This window comes from Triticum aestivum, chromosome 2A (genome assembly GCF_018294505.1).
Source record: "Triticum aestivum cultivar Chinese Spring chromosome 2A, IWGSC CS RefSeq v2.1, whole genome shotgun sequence".
NCBI classification, from domain to species: domain Eukaryota; kingdom Viridiplantae; phylum Streptophyta; class Magnoliopsida; order Poales; family Poaceae; genus Triticum; species Triticum aestivum.
This window is the reverse complement of record NC_057797.1, coordinates 11,211,455-11,224,114: the sequence shown is the minus strand read 5'-3', so window position 1 is coordinate 11,224,114 and position 12,660 is coordinate 11,211,455. Positions and strand designations below refer to the sequence as shown.

The following is a 12,660-nucleotide window of genomic DNA, read 5'->3' as shown; positions in this document are numbered from 1 at the left end:
TTGCACTTGCCAAGGAGCCCAGGTTTCACAAGAAGACCAGGCACATCAAGCGTCGCTTCAACTCCATTCGTGAAAATGTTCAAGATGGAGACATAGAAATTTGTAAAGTGCATAGGGATCTGAATGTCGCAGATCCATTGACTAAACCTCTTCCGCGAGCAAAACATGATCAACACCAGAACAATATGGGTGTTCGATTCATCACAATGTAACTAGATTATTGACTCTAGTGCAAGTGGGAGACTGTTGGAAATATGCCCTAGATGCAATAATAGAAGGATTATTATTATATTTCCTTGTTCATGATAATTGTCTTTTATTCATGCTATAATTGTGTTATCCGGAAATCGTACTACATGTGTGAATACATAGACACCAATATGTCCCTAGTAAGCCTCTAGTTGACTAGCTCGTTGATCAACTGATAGTCATGGTTTCCTGACTATGGGCATTTGATGTCGTTGATAACGAGATCACATCATTAGGAGAATGATGTCATGGACAAGACCCAATCCTAAGCATAGCACAAGATCGTGTAGTTTGTTTGCTAGAGCTTTTCCAATGTCAAGTATCTTTTCCTTAGACCATGAGATCGTGTAACTCCCGGATACCGTAGGGGTGCTTTGGGTGTACCAAACGTCACAACGTAACTGGGTGACTATAAAGGTATACTACGGGTATCTCCGAGAGTGTCTGTTGGGTTGACATGGATCGAGACTGGATTTGTCACTCCATATGACGGAGAGGTATCACTGGGCCCACTCAGTAATGCATCATCATAATGAGCTCAATGTAATCAAAGTGTTTGATCACGAGATCATGCATTACGGTACGAGTAAAGTGACTTGCCGGTAACGAGATTGAACGAGGTATTGGGATACCGACGATCGAATCTCGGGCAAGTAAAATACCGATTGACAAAGGGAATTGCATACGGGATTGATTGAATCCTCGACATCGTGGTTCATCCGATGAGATCATCGTGGAGCATGTGGGAGCCAACATGGGTATCGAGATCCCGCTGTTGGTTATTGGCCGGAGAGCCGTCTCGATCATGTCTACATGTCTCCCGAACCCGTAGGGTCTACACACTTAAGGTTCGGTAACGCTAGGGTTGTATAGATATGAGTATGCAGTAACCCGAAAGTTGTTCGGGGTCCCAGATGAGATCCCGGACGTCACGAGGAGTTCCGAAATGGTCCGGAGGTAAAGAATTATATATAGGAAGTGCAGTTTCGGCCATCGGGAAGGATTCGAGGGTCACCGGTATTGTACCGGGACTACCGGATGGGTTCCAGTGGTCCACCAGGTGGGGCCACCCATCCCGGAGGGCCCCATGGGCTGAAGTGGGGAGGGGAACCAGCCCATAGTGGGCTGGTGCGCCCCCAAAGGCCCACCCCTTGCGCATAGGGTTGAAACCCTAGGGTGGGGGGGGGGGCTCCCCACTTGCCTTGGGGGGCACTCCACCCCCCTTGGCCGCCGCCCCCCTAGGATATTGGATCTCCTAGGGCCAGCGCCCCCCCTAGGCCCCCTATATATAGTGGGGGGGGGAGGGCCTCAAACCCATGCCTTTGGTGCCTCCCTCTCCCTCTCCAACACCTCCTCCTCCTCCATAGAGCTTGGCGAAGCCCTGCCGGAGTACTGCTGCATCCACCACCACGCCGTCATGCTGCTGGATCTCCCTTAACCTCTCCTTCCCCCTTGCTGGATCAAGAAGAAGGAGACGTCACGCTGACCGTACGTGTGTTGAACGCGGAGGTGTCGTCCGTTCGGCGCTAGGATCTCCGGTGATTTGGATCACGACAAGTACGACTCCCTCATCCCCGTTCTTTGAACGCTTCCGCTCGCGATCTATAAGGGTATGTAGATGCACTCCTCACTCGTTGCTAGATGAACTCATAGATGGATCTTGGTGAAACTGTAGAAAAATTTTAAATTCTGCAACGTTCCCCAACAAATTTACCTCTACCATTTGTCATGAGTTTGTAAACTTAAAATGTATGACTATGTACTACTCTTTATGACTATGTGTTGATGTTTTAATGTGTTGTTGTTTACAATAAAGTGTTGATGTTTATAAAATATGTTGTGTTTATGATGCGTTGTTGTTGAAAAGTATGTATTGATGTTATTATATGTTCTTGTTTATAAATTATGATTGTATGTTGTTTTTTATGATTATGTGTCGCTCAAATTGATATTATGCAAACATGGGTATTTTTTACCGCGGATACTCATTTACCCTGATGGGTGACGGGCATGAGAAAAATTTGTACCCTTTAATGGGTATAGGTACAGATGATGAATAAATTTAATTGGGATGGGTAAGGGTATAGGGTGACTCTACCCGTAACCAAATCCTGCAGGTGCCATCCCTAGATCTGCTAGACATGGTATAACCAAATTTCTTTGGTGCAACTCAAATAAAATAAAATTATTTGACATGGCCCAGTCGCGGTTGGGTCTCGGTAGGAAATCCCCAAATCTGGTCATCCCCATCCTCGTTCTGCTCAGCCATGGCCGAGGAGACCGCGGCTGCTCCGCTGAGCCTCCTGTCCGCCTCCGCCGCGACCAGCGGCGCCATGTATCTTCCCCGTTGCCCTTCTGCTCGTGCGGAGCTTCTCGTCGCCGATGGCAGTCGTCCTCCACGCACGGCGCCTAGCTAGGCCGACCACGAGCACACAGTTCAAGCGCCTCGGAGATCGCCGCGGACTCCACCGGAGCGCCGGGGCGTCGTTGCCCGCGGACAGCTCCACCATGCCCGCCGCTCTGCTATGTGAGTTCTTCCGAGTTCCCTTTGTTGAATTCGAACAAATTTTAACCTCCGGATATGGTCGAATTTGTGCATTTTAAGGCTGTTATTTTGAACCTGGTGCTAATTAAGCTCGGTCTAGCCTCCTGTAACATGGCCTGAGATTGGAGTATTGTTGGTCCACCCGACTGAGTGCACCTTGGACACTAGCTACCATCCATGGTCTCAAGTCAATTATAGTACCGCACAATGGTGTGGTGTCCAGATGCAGGCACATGCTTGAGACTATATTTATGCACCTCATCTCATGTATAGTGGATCATCCTTCAAATTATGTGCATCCAGCGCGTACCCTCACATGCGATTCCTCGGTGTTATCAGTGTTCTTAATTTCTTGTTTCTTTGGATACTTGTTGAGACTTGAGAGTGGACAGCAAGCTAGTTGGCATCCCTTGTTGGCTAGCTCCTGTAACATGGAAATGGATAGCATATTCGTCCAACATTCTACTACTACAACTCAGTTGATCTGAACTCACTAGCTAGCAGTGTCATACTCTTCAGTCCAGGTGTTCGCTTCCTTCAGAGTTGGGAGGTACCATGCCACCACTTTGCTATCTCCTAGCTCAATATGTGCAATTAGGCTGCTGCGCTCTTACCTTGATTTTCTGTCATTATTGATTTTATGTATCTTCAGCTATTGTGTTGCAGGATCAAGCTCGCAACAATGGCTGGAGGGGCGTTAGGCTTCTGGAATGACTGGGCGTCCCAGATCTCGGTTCTCTTGAGCCTCTTCTTCCAGGTGTTACTCCATATATTTGCTAACATCCGTCGGCGTAAAGACGGCTCATCTTGGCTGAGGGTCCCCCTCTGGGTGGCGTACCAGCTGTCTGACTCCACTGCGACATACGCCGCCGGCCAGCTCCTCTACAGCGGCGCAACAAAAGACCACCACCTCATTGCCTTCTGGGTGCGGTTCCTCCTGTTGCACCTCGGCGGCCCGGATAACATCACCGCCTACGCCCTCGAGGATAGCAAGCTTTGGGGGCGCCACTTGCTAAGCCTTGTGGTGCAGGTCCTGGCAGCTGCAATTGTCCTATACAGGCATATCGTCGGCGGCGGGACCTTGCTCATGGTGGCTGCCATCTTGATATCTGTTGTTGGTGTTGCAAAGTATGCGGAGAGGACATGGGCGCTCCGGTCCGCCAAGTTCAGCAACCTCCAGAGCTCTCTCAAGTTACGGACACATGACATGCATCACCAGCAATTTTATACTGAGCATCAAGACTGGTACAACGATGGCGACCCAGTCCTGCAGCATGCTCACTCCCTGTTTCATATCTGCAAGCGTGGGATAGTTGATTGCGTGATCGCAGTGGATGAATCAGATAGCGAGAATGAGGTGGATTCTCAGGACATCAAAATAATCCACGGCCTTTTGAAAGACCGTGAACAAATGTGGAGGGTGATGGAGATGGAGCTCTCCCTCATGTATGATATCCTGTACACTAAGGCAAGTGCGGTCCACTGTTTGTTTGGCTACTGCATCCGTGTCATCGCACCACTTGCCATTGCCACCTCTCTCGTGTTGTTCCAGTTGAGCAGCAAAGATGATTACAGCCTAGTCGATGTTGTCATCACGTACATCTTGTTGGGTGGCGCCTTGGTCCTGGAGACGAAATCGCTCCTTGTCGCACTAGGGTCAAGCTGGGTGTTTGCCTTCTTGTGTGCCACACAATGGGATTGGCTCCGGCATTCTGCTCTGTGCGCTGGAAGATGGCAGCAGCTTCGGCACACACTTTTTTCTCTCCGCCGGTCCTGGCCTGGCAAGATGATCATGACAGGAAGTTCGAGGAGGTGGTCAGGCACCATGGGGCAGCGCAACATGTTAAGGTCTTGTGCCAGACAGGCGGATCCGACGAGTCAACACCTCAGCAATCTGTCCAAGATGCTGAGCCTTGGTAAGTGGTGGGACAGGAGGTACTTGTGGACCATCGATGTCTCTGAAAAGGTCAAGAAGTGTGCACAGAGTGTCACAGCAAAAGATATGAACACAATGGGCTTGCTCAGGACTAGATGGGGTGAACGGGCACTGAATGAGGAGGACTACCCTGGGCTGTTGAAGGAGTTGGAGGGTTATCATGGAGTTGACTTCCATGAGAGTGTCATCAGCTCATTTCATCTTCGGTGCCATTGCAGGACATCATTTGAGTTCCTAGCCGTGAACGAACTGAATGCGTCCGGTTTTGCGTGATCGGTGTCGTGATATGTTTGGTCAAGTCCTATAACGAGCGAAACGTGGCACATCGCCACCGACTTGATCCTTGCTAAAATAGACCGAAGGGGTGATCATGTGTCTGACAACCATGTGGAGCTAGTCAGCGTAATGTCCAACTACATGATGTTCCTCCTCGTGGACTCCCCCGACATGCTACCAGGCCTTCCCCAAAACTGGCTGTATGAGCAAACCTGCATACAACTGAAGAAGATATGCACTAAACACATTGGTGGCTCACCTGGTAAGAGCTTCTGGACTGTGCTCAAGAACTTGTTCCGACCACACCATCACCGTGGCTGGAAACCTTCTGAGCTTGAGAAGGAGATCGCCATTGACATACTGAGCGAGTTTGAACTCTCCAACGTCAGCAATCCTCGGCTCACTTATGCGCGTGTTATTGCTGACAAACTGCTTCATAGGAAGGAAGATGTGGTTTTTGCGCTACTATTGCTGTGGGTAGACTTCCTGTCCTACGCAGCCAACCGGTGCAACAGGGAGGCGCATGCGAGGAATCTCGGCAGTGGCAGTGAGTTGCTGACCGTCATGTGGCTTTATCTAGAACACCTCCACCAAGTAAAAGAAAGAAATTACAGATCCTTGTATAATTCACTGTACTAATGAATGTGCAGAAATATCTTCACTTTCTGTATTTTGTAAACTTATCTTTCTTCAGTTCAGTTCAGTACGCTTTGTTCTCGCTCAGTTTGTGCTTTCCTATGATGAATATGTCAGAGTACAAGGTACCCATTCACATGCTGGCTAGCCCAGCAATGATCCAGTGAACAAATTGTGTTGTACATGGTTTTCGTTGCAATGATGATCTGTGACCAAAATTATGAACAAGTTCAAAAAGTAGGTGCAGGTCTGGAAGTTTTAGCTGCGGGCTGTCCAGTATTTGCATATCAGTTTTGCGATTTATTTCATATCAGTTCTGTGAAGTACGTAGCAGGTTCTGGCGAAGTTCCTCTAATAACAGCAGAGCTTCAGGTGCAGGCAATGCATTGGAATTGAGCGATGGAATCACCAACGGCGCACACTTTTTCTCTTCGCTGGTTCTGTACTGGCAACATGATGATGACAGGAAGCTCGAGGAGGTTGTCAGGCACCATGGGGCAGCACAACGTGCTGTTGCCATGTCAGTGCAATGCGCACCCGCGTAATCTCTCACCATCTAATCTCTAATCAACTGTTTTTTTGAAAGGAATTTTGAAGATCTGTGGTTTGGCAATGCTTCTCTTGCTATTCACTTTTAGACCTGCTTTGTAGCGAAATTAGAAGGTGGTAACCAACAGGAGGTTTGATCTGTAAATTAACTTTGAGAAGAACATTCTCTGATGGTTTGATCTAAAAATTGTCATCTTTCTTTTTGTTTTGAAGGAAATTGTTACTTCTCTGAACATAAATAGAAATGTTGAACTTCAGAGAGGTGTAGTGCTTCTATATCCCGCTGACTGTTTTTTTCTTGGAAAATGTAATTGTTTTGGTTGTGTGGTGGCTTCCAAGTCATGCAATCAATTGTCTGGTACCCCTTAGTGTAACATGTCTGTAGGTAGGTAATATAGTACTGAGTGACAAAAGACAGCATTTGGTTCTGATTACTATTTCTTCTGCTGCAGTTACAATGCATTCCAGCCAATGCAGCGAACTTGGAAGCAGAGTTGCTGTAGAACAACGCGAGGTATTGCTGCCTCCTGCTGTACTGACTGAATGACCGGGCTGCTCGTCGTTGCTCTGCCAAACTCTGCCTGGAGCATCACTCGCCAGTACTCTGCCAAACTAGGCTGGCCTTGAAATGAGGCACTCGCCAGTACGACTCGTAGCAACATCAGGTATTTGCGTTGCCATCTAGAGCTTTCTTTTGCTAGCAGGCCATCACTATGCTCTATTCTTATACCGTTTTGTCAGAATTGTCTTGCATATGTTTTTTACTTGTCAGTTGCATCACCAACAATGTTATGAGCAGTGTGACTGGAACCAAGAATGCCACAGCCGTCGATACGAAGATCCATGGATGTCTGATGTTGTGTGCTCTCATTGGAATAGGTTGCCCATCAGACTAAACAAGCCTTCTGTGATGCAAAAAAGGTCAGTGCGCAGCTTTGTATGAGTAGCTTGTACAAATTCACCCTCACGAGGAAAACCATGATGGTCATGGATGCTGTGAAGCTTCTGAGTTGGTGATGAATTTGCAAGCAGTAGAATTAATAGAACCACTTGGAGGGGTCAACTCGGCTAGCCATGACCAAGGTTGCCAAGAAGTGCAATAGCTTGCTCGTCTTCCCCGCCAGATCATGATCGTCGAGTGATCATGCTTGTCGAGTTTGTTGCCGCGGTATAGTGGGGTGAAAATAACATACATGACCATGTGGACAAGTACGGCACCCAGCAAGCCTATGAGCCTATGACATAGTCGAAGACAAAGGCACAAGGCACTTGTTTTCTAACGTAACATGGCAGTAGTAATGTTTCCGCGAGTTCTGAAGAAACTTAACCTTTTCTGCAATCCGTCCCGTTGGCAATGCACAGGTTTGATGACTAGTTATCCTAATTCTTTTTGGACAAGACAGCATGGAAAAACCTACCAAAAAGATGTAAATGCAAATATTGTGATACTAGAAAGTATAATCCTCGTAGCAAAAAACTAAACTAGAATACATAATTGCTGATTCACCTATCTTTTTACTGAAGGTGCATGTGCAGCTGTAGTAGAAAAGATGTGCAATTGCAGTTGACTGTTTTTAGCTGGACCGTTTTCACGGTGGCTTAAACTGCACTCTGATACGAAGATAAAGACATAATATCCCACCCCCTAACAAACTAGATTCAGTAAGTACCTTAGCTCTATCTGCACATATGCACTTGCTAGTGATTATTGAGTGCTTCACAGCTAGTTGAGCAGTTTAGAATTAAATCATTAACTATACATTTGCATGTGACGTGTTCCCATCTCCTCTATTTAAGGTAGCCGCTATAGCTTCATGGTACATAGACGAGCTTCTTACCGTGCGAGGTTAATTCGTTGATCGGCGAGCCAACCTGCGCGCGGCCGGTATGTTATCTTGGACCTCGGCTTTCAGACATGTAACATTAATTAGCTTGCTAGCCAGTAGCTGGAGACGCATTGTGTATCTATATCAGTTTGCTCCAAATTGTTAGTTTTTTTGGCAATGAATTTGGTTATCTCATGGAGAATGAAGTGATTATGCCTAGGTTTAAGTTTATAAAGACGATTACCTTGTTAATTCATCAATATGGCCATACATTATTGCCCCCTCAATTTTTTTCCTGAGTCCGCCCCTGAGTTCACGAACCTTTTCCCAAACCAGTAGAACATAGAACAGAAACCTAGGCTACACAAGCTAAATGGGCTGGCGCACTCCATCCTAGTGCGAAAGAGCATCTATTTGACGTAGCATCTGTCAAATAGAAGGCCCATGAAATTCAAGAAAGGTCCATATGTAGCGCGTGAGGTGCCAACAAGAGCCCCGCCATTGTTCTAGATGGACCAGCCCATCTGGTAGTTTTGCCTTTCCTCGCCAAACACGAGCTCCCAGAAGCTTCTGTTCCTTCTTGTTTTTATGATTTTTCCAGTCTATTAAATGGATTTTGTTCCTCTTTCATTTATTTTCATTTTATTTTGAATCTTTACCTACCTTTTCAAATCTTGTGTTTTCTTAATTAAAAATTAATTTTTAAAATTAAAGAACCTTAAAAAATACATAAATATTTTTTTGAAATTTCTAATTTTTTAAAAATTAGCAAACATTTTTCAAATTCATGAAGAGGTCTTTATAAAATTCAGTTTTTGAAACATTTCTTATAGTTTTATTATTTACTAGAAATTTCTAAGTCCATTAATAATTTTTTATTTTAGCAAAAAATTGAAGTTAATTAAAAAAGTGCCATGTTTTTTCCGTAAGAAATTAGAGCAGCAAAAAGTAACAACATGAACAAGCAACTGATAACACTCCTCCTCATTGTCCCTGGCCACTTGCAAAGGTATATCGTGCACAGAGGAGCACCTACAGAGAAAAGGCTTATCAATCATGGCAGTACAACGAACACCAGAAATAAAAATTATGTCTAGATACATAGACCACCTAGCAACGACTACAAACACTAAAGTGAGCCGAAGGTGCGCCACCGTCATAGCCCCTCCATCGCCGGAATCAGGCACAACTTGTTGTAATAGACAGTCGGGAAGTCGTCGTGCTAACGCCTCGTAAGACTAGCGCACCAGAATAACGTAGGTCAGAAGGATTCAACCCAAAACACACGAACGTAGACGAATAATGACGAGATCCGAGCAAATCCATCAAAGATAGATCCGCCAGAGACACACCTCAACACACCCACCAACGATACTAAACGCACCGCCGGAATTTATGAAGATTTTTAAAAATTTGCCTGTTTTGAAAAACATTTCTCATAGCTGTAAAATTTACAAGTAATTTATAAGTTCATTATTTTTTCAATCCATTAATAATTTTTAATCAGCAAAATTTTCAAACTAATTTAAAAATGTGCCATGTTTTTTCCGTAAGAAATTAGAGCAGCAAAAAGTAACAACATGAACAAGCAACATGAATTTGCGTTCTTTCTCAACTACTTTAATTGTTTTCCTACTTTCTCATCTGCTTCGCGCCCACTCCTACTACTGATGTAGGATCCTCATGTGAGAGGCGGCAGAAGCCGAGCTCGGCCCAATGCTACGGCACCAACTCGACATCTGATTAGTCGCACGGCGGTGTTGCGGATGCCAACACTCTTCCGGTTGATTGCATGAGCGAGTGAAGAGGAAGGACTTGGGTGGTGCGGTGCGGTGTGACTGGACCACAAGAACTAAGCAAATCAGGAGGAAAAGGAAGGGTGCTAACTAAACTTTCTATGTGACACACCCAGTCAGCATAAAAAACAAAATGGGGCAGAAGGTGGCATAAGTTTGCATAAATGGGTTATAAATTACGAAAAATCTCTAAATGTGTTAATGTATGCCATGAACACGTAACTTGGGGCAAAAAAATTGAAATTAACTCTTGATTTTATACAATGTTTCTCAACTACTTCAATTTTTTTCCTACATTCTCATCTGCTTCGCACCCACTCCTACTGCTGACAATTGCTAAGCCCACCCGAGACGACATTCCCGCTACCCCCCCCCCCCCCCTCCCCCCCCCCCGGCCCATAAAATAAAAATCTACGGAAAAAGAAGTCATAGATGAATATGGATATTAGAACATTGTTTACAAAACAAGCATCACTTGAACTTGTACACACATATATACACATGACCACATTACTCACACACCCACGCTGATGGTGAGATATTTTCACATATATGCTATTAGTTCTTGATTTTTTAGCAGATATTTGCCATATACAGAGTATTAATTACCAGCGTATAACAATGACACACCAACACACAGTTTGATTACAAACTCGTTAGTTTACGTGCATGCGTGCTAATTAACTATTGACCTTCTCCTATAAGTAACCGTCACTTTTCCCCTGGGTCCTGGTAATATTTTGTCATTCTCTAGCTCGGGGAAAGGAGAGATCAACTCAAGCTCAAAGTTCCTCAGCAAATAGCTCCATATGACCTTGATTTGCATGAAAGCATAATCCTGTCCCAAGCAAGAATACCTCCCAGCACCAAAAGATATGTCCGAAAACTTGCCGCCGGTTTTGTCCTCTTCTCTCCCCGGGCCAAACCGGCATGGGTCATACATATTAGGGATCTTATAAATGTAAGGTAACTTGTTGCTGACCGCTATGGAGCATGCTAAAGCATGCCCTTTTGGAATCTCATATTCCATGCCATCTCTGGTTTGCACCGCGAATCTCTTGTGTGCATGACGAAGTAGTAATGGCGTCGGAGAATAAAGCCTCAGTGCCTCTTTGATACAGCAACGCAAGGTATCCATCTTTGACAAGATGGTGTAGTCTATGGGTTCTCCATTTTGCTCAATGATTTTCTTCTGCTCTTCCATGGCAGCTGTCATGTACTTTTGATTGCTTAGCAGTCAAGCTCCTGTCCAGGTGCTGGTACTTGAGCTCGTGTGCTGCCCGGCGAACAAGATGGCAATGAGTAGCCCGACGATCTCGCTCTCTGTCATGGATCGGCCATCACTGTATTTTGAGTCTATGAAGCTCTGCAACACATCGCCTTCGTCGTCATCATTGCTGTCCATGACTCGGACTGGGCTAATTCTTCTACGTGATCTGACTATCTCGTGGAGTATCTCTCCCAGCCTTGCATGCGCCGTCGCGTCGGTGGTGCGGCGGAATTGGGAGGTGCGGGAAGAATAAGTTGATCATGTGGAAGCTGTTTTCAAATAGTTCATGGAGGAGTCTCGACACTTCTTCCAAGTTGTTGCCTTTGATCTCATTGCCAAGCAAGCATCTGTTTGCGATCAACACGATTAGGTGGCCAAGCTCATGCTTTAAATCAACCGTACCACTTTGTCTCCATTTCGCAAAGTAGTCCTACATACAAAAGTTCCCATATCAAGCATTATTCTAAATAAAATAAAAGATTTATAAATCAAACAACTAATAATCATAAGGCGGAGTAATTAAATGGTGCATATCAATCAAAATAGAGGAACTTGCGTTCCTAATCAGGTTGCGTACATCTCCTGAGGCAGAGGCCGGGAAAGATATATCTTTATTATCTAAAAGTAAAATTACCTCCACTATGCAAACCATGGAATGAACATCTCTTCGAAACCTCGCCGGCTGTATCGCCTTGGTACAAAATCGGATCTGCTCATTCCTGGTAGCCATGTCCACGCCAAACAGAACTCCTGGACCGAGGACGGGCACAATGATCTTAGCTGTATCCCCGAAATCGATCTCGGATGGTGATCCCTTGAAGAAATGAGGAGTGACCTCTGGCCCAAAGAAAAATGTCACCTTCAAAAATTGGTCACATGTACGTGAGTTTGTAACTCAGAGAATACTCTTAAATTTAAGATTTGTTCCATCTGCAAAATAATGTTAATTAAGGTCACCTTCTTTAGCCCGAAAAGGTTCACTGTGAACACACTTCCCATCTTCATGTGTAGTTCATGGATTGCAGCATGTAAACCCTTCTTGGGCGTCACAAGTGTGAGCAGGGCTGCCATTAGAGGAGCTCCACTCACAACTTGTGGCGGGCGCAGAGTAATTGGTGATCTTTTTCCTTTGCGTGTAAGACGAATGGTTCTGATTCTTGCAATGATCTTGGAGATGATTGTGGTGAGAAACAAAAATGCTATGGTAAAGCATGCTGCCGTGTGTATTGTGATCCCATCCATGTCCATATGCATATGCAGCGCTCAACTTTATGAAAACCTGGCTAATGAAAATGAGTAAATTGATTGAGCTGAGGATGAAGGAAAACATATGTAGAATGGAAGTTTTTTAGAAGTTACGTACTGATGAGAGAGAGAGAGAGAGAGAGAGAGAGATTACATACGTACTAATTGTTTGTGCTTGAACCAGGCGTAGCTATAATCCTACAACAACTAACCAGATACAGACCTGCACTGAAGCTGAAAAGAATTGGAAATAGGATGAACCGTTTGGAGGTGGATGCATGAGAAGAACTACTTGTCGGGCAGGACAGGCGTTTTATAGATGCACCGAGGCT

At 45.2% G+C, this 12,660-nt stretch overlaps 1 protein-coding gene and 1 pseudogene across 1 annotated transcript; one reads left to right on the top strand and one right to left on the bottom strand.

The window, feature by feature from the left end:
- Nucleotides 1-2,470: 2,470 nt before the first annotated feature.
- Nucleotides 2,471-5,724, top strand: LOC123184239 (uncharacterized). Its single transcript, XM_044596391.1, has 2 exons — nucleotides 2,471-3,344; nucleotides 3,447-5,724. Exon 2 carries the CDS (start codon nucleotides 3,477-3,479, stop codon nucleotides 5,001-5,003), a length of 1,527 nt encoding a protein of 508 aa, XP_044452326.1. The 5' UTR covers nucleotides 2,471-3,344; nucleotides 3,447-3,476; the 3' UTR covers nucleotides 5,004-5,724.
- Nucleotides 5,725-10,489: 4,765 nt separating this feature from the next.
- LOC123191306 (obtusifoliol 14-alpha demethylase-like) lies at nucleotides 10,490-12,330 on the bottom strand (annotated as a pseudogene).
- Between the last annotated feature and the right edge of the window lie 330 nt (nucleotides 12,331-12,660).

Bases quoted from the DNA above. Each gene is read 5' to 3' on its own strand.
- LOC123184239 (XM_044596391.1), top strand. From the start codon at position 3,477: ATGGCTGGAGGGGCGTTAGGCTTCTGGAATGACTGGGCGTCCCAGATC.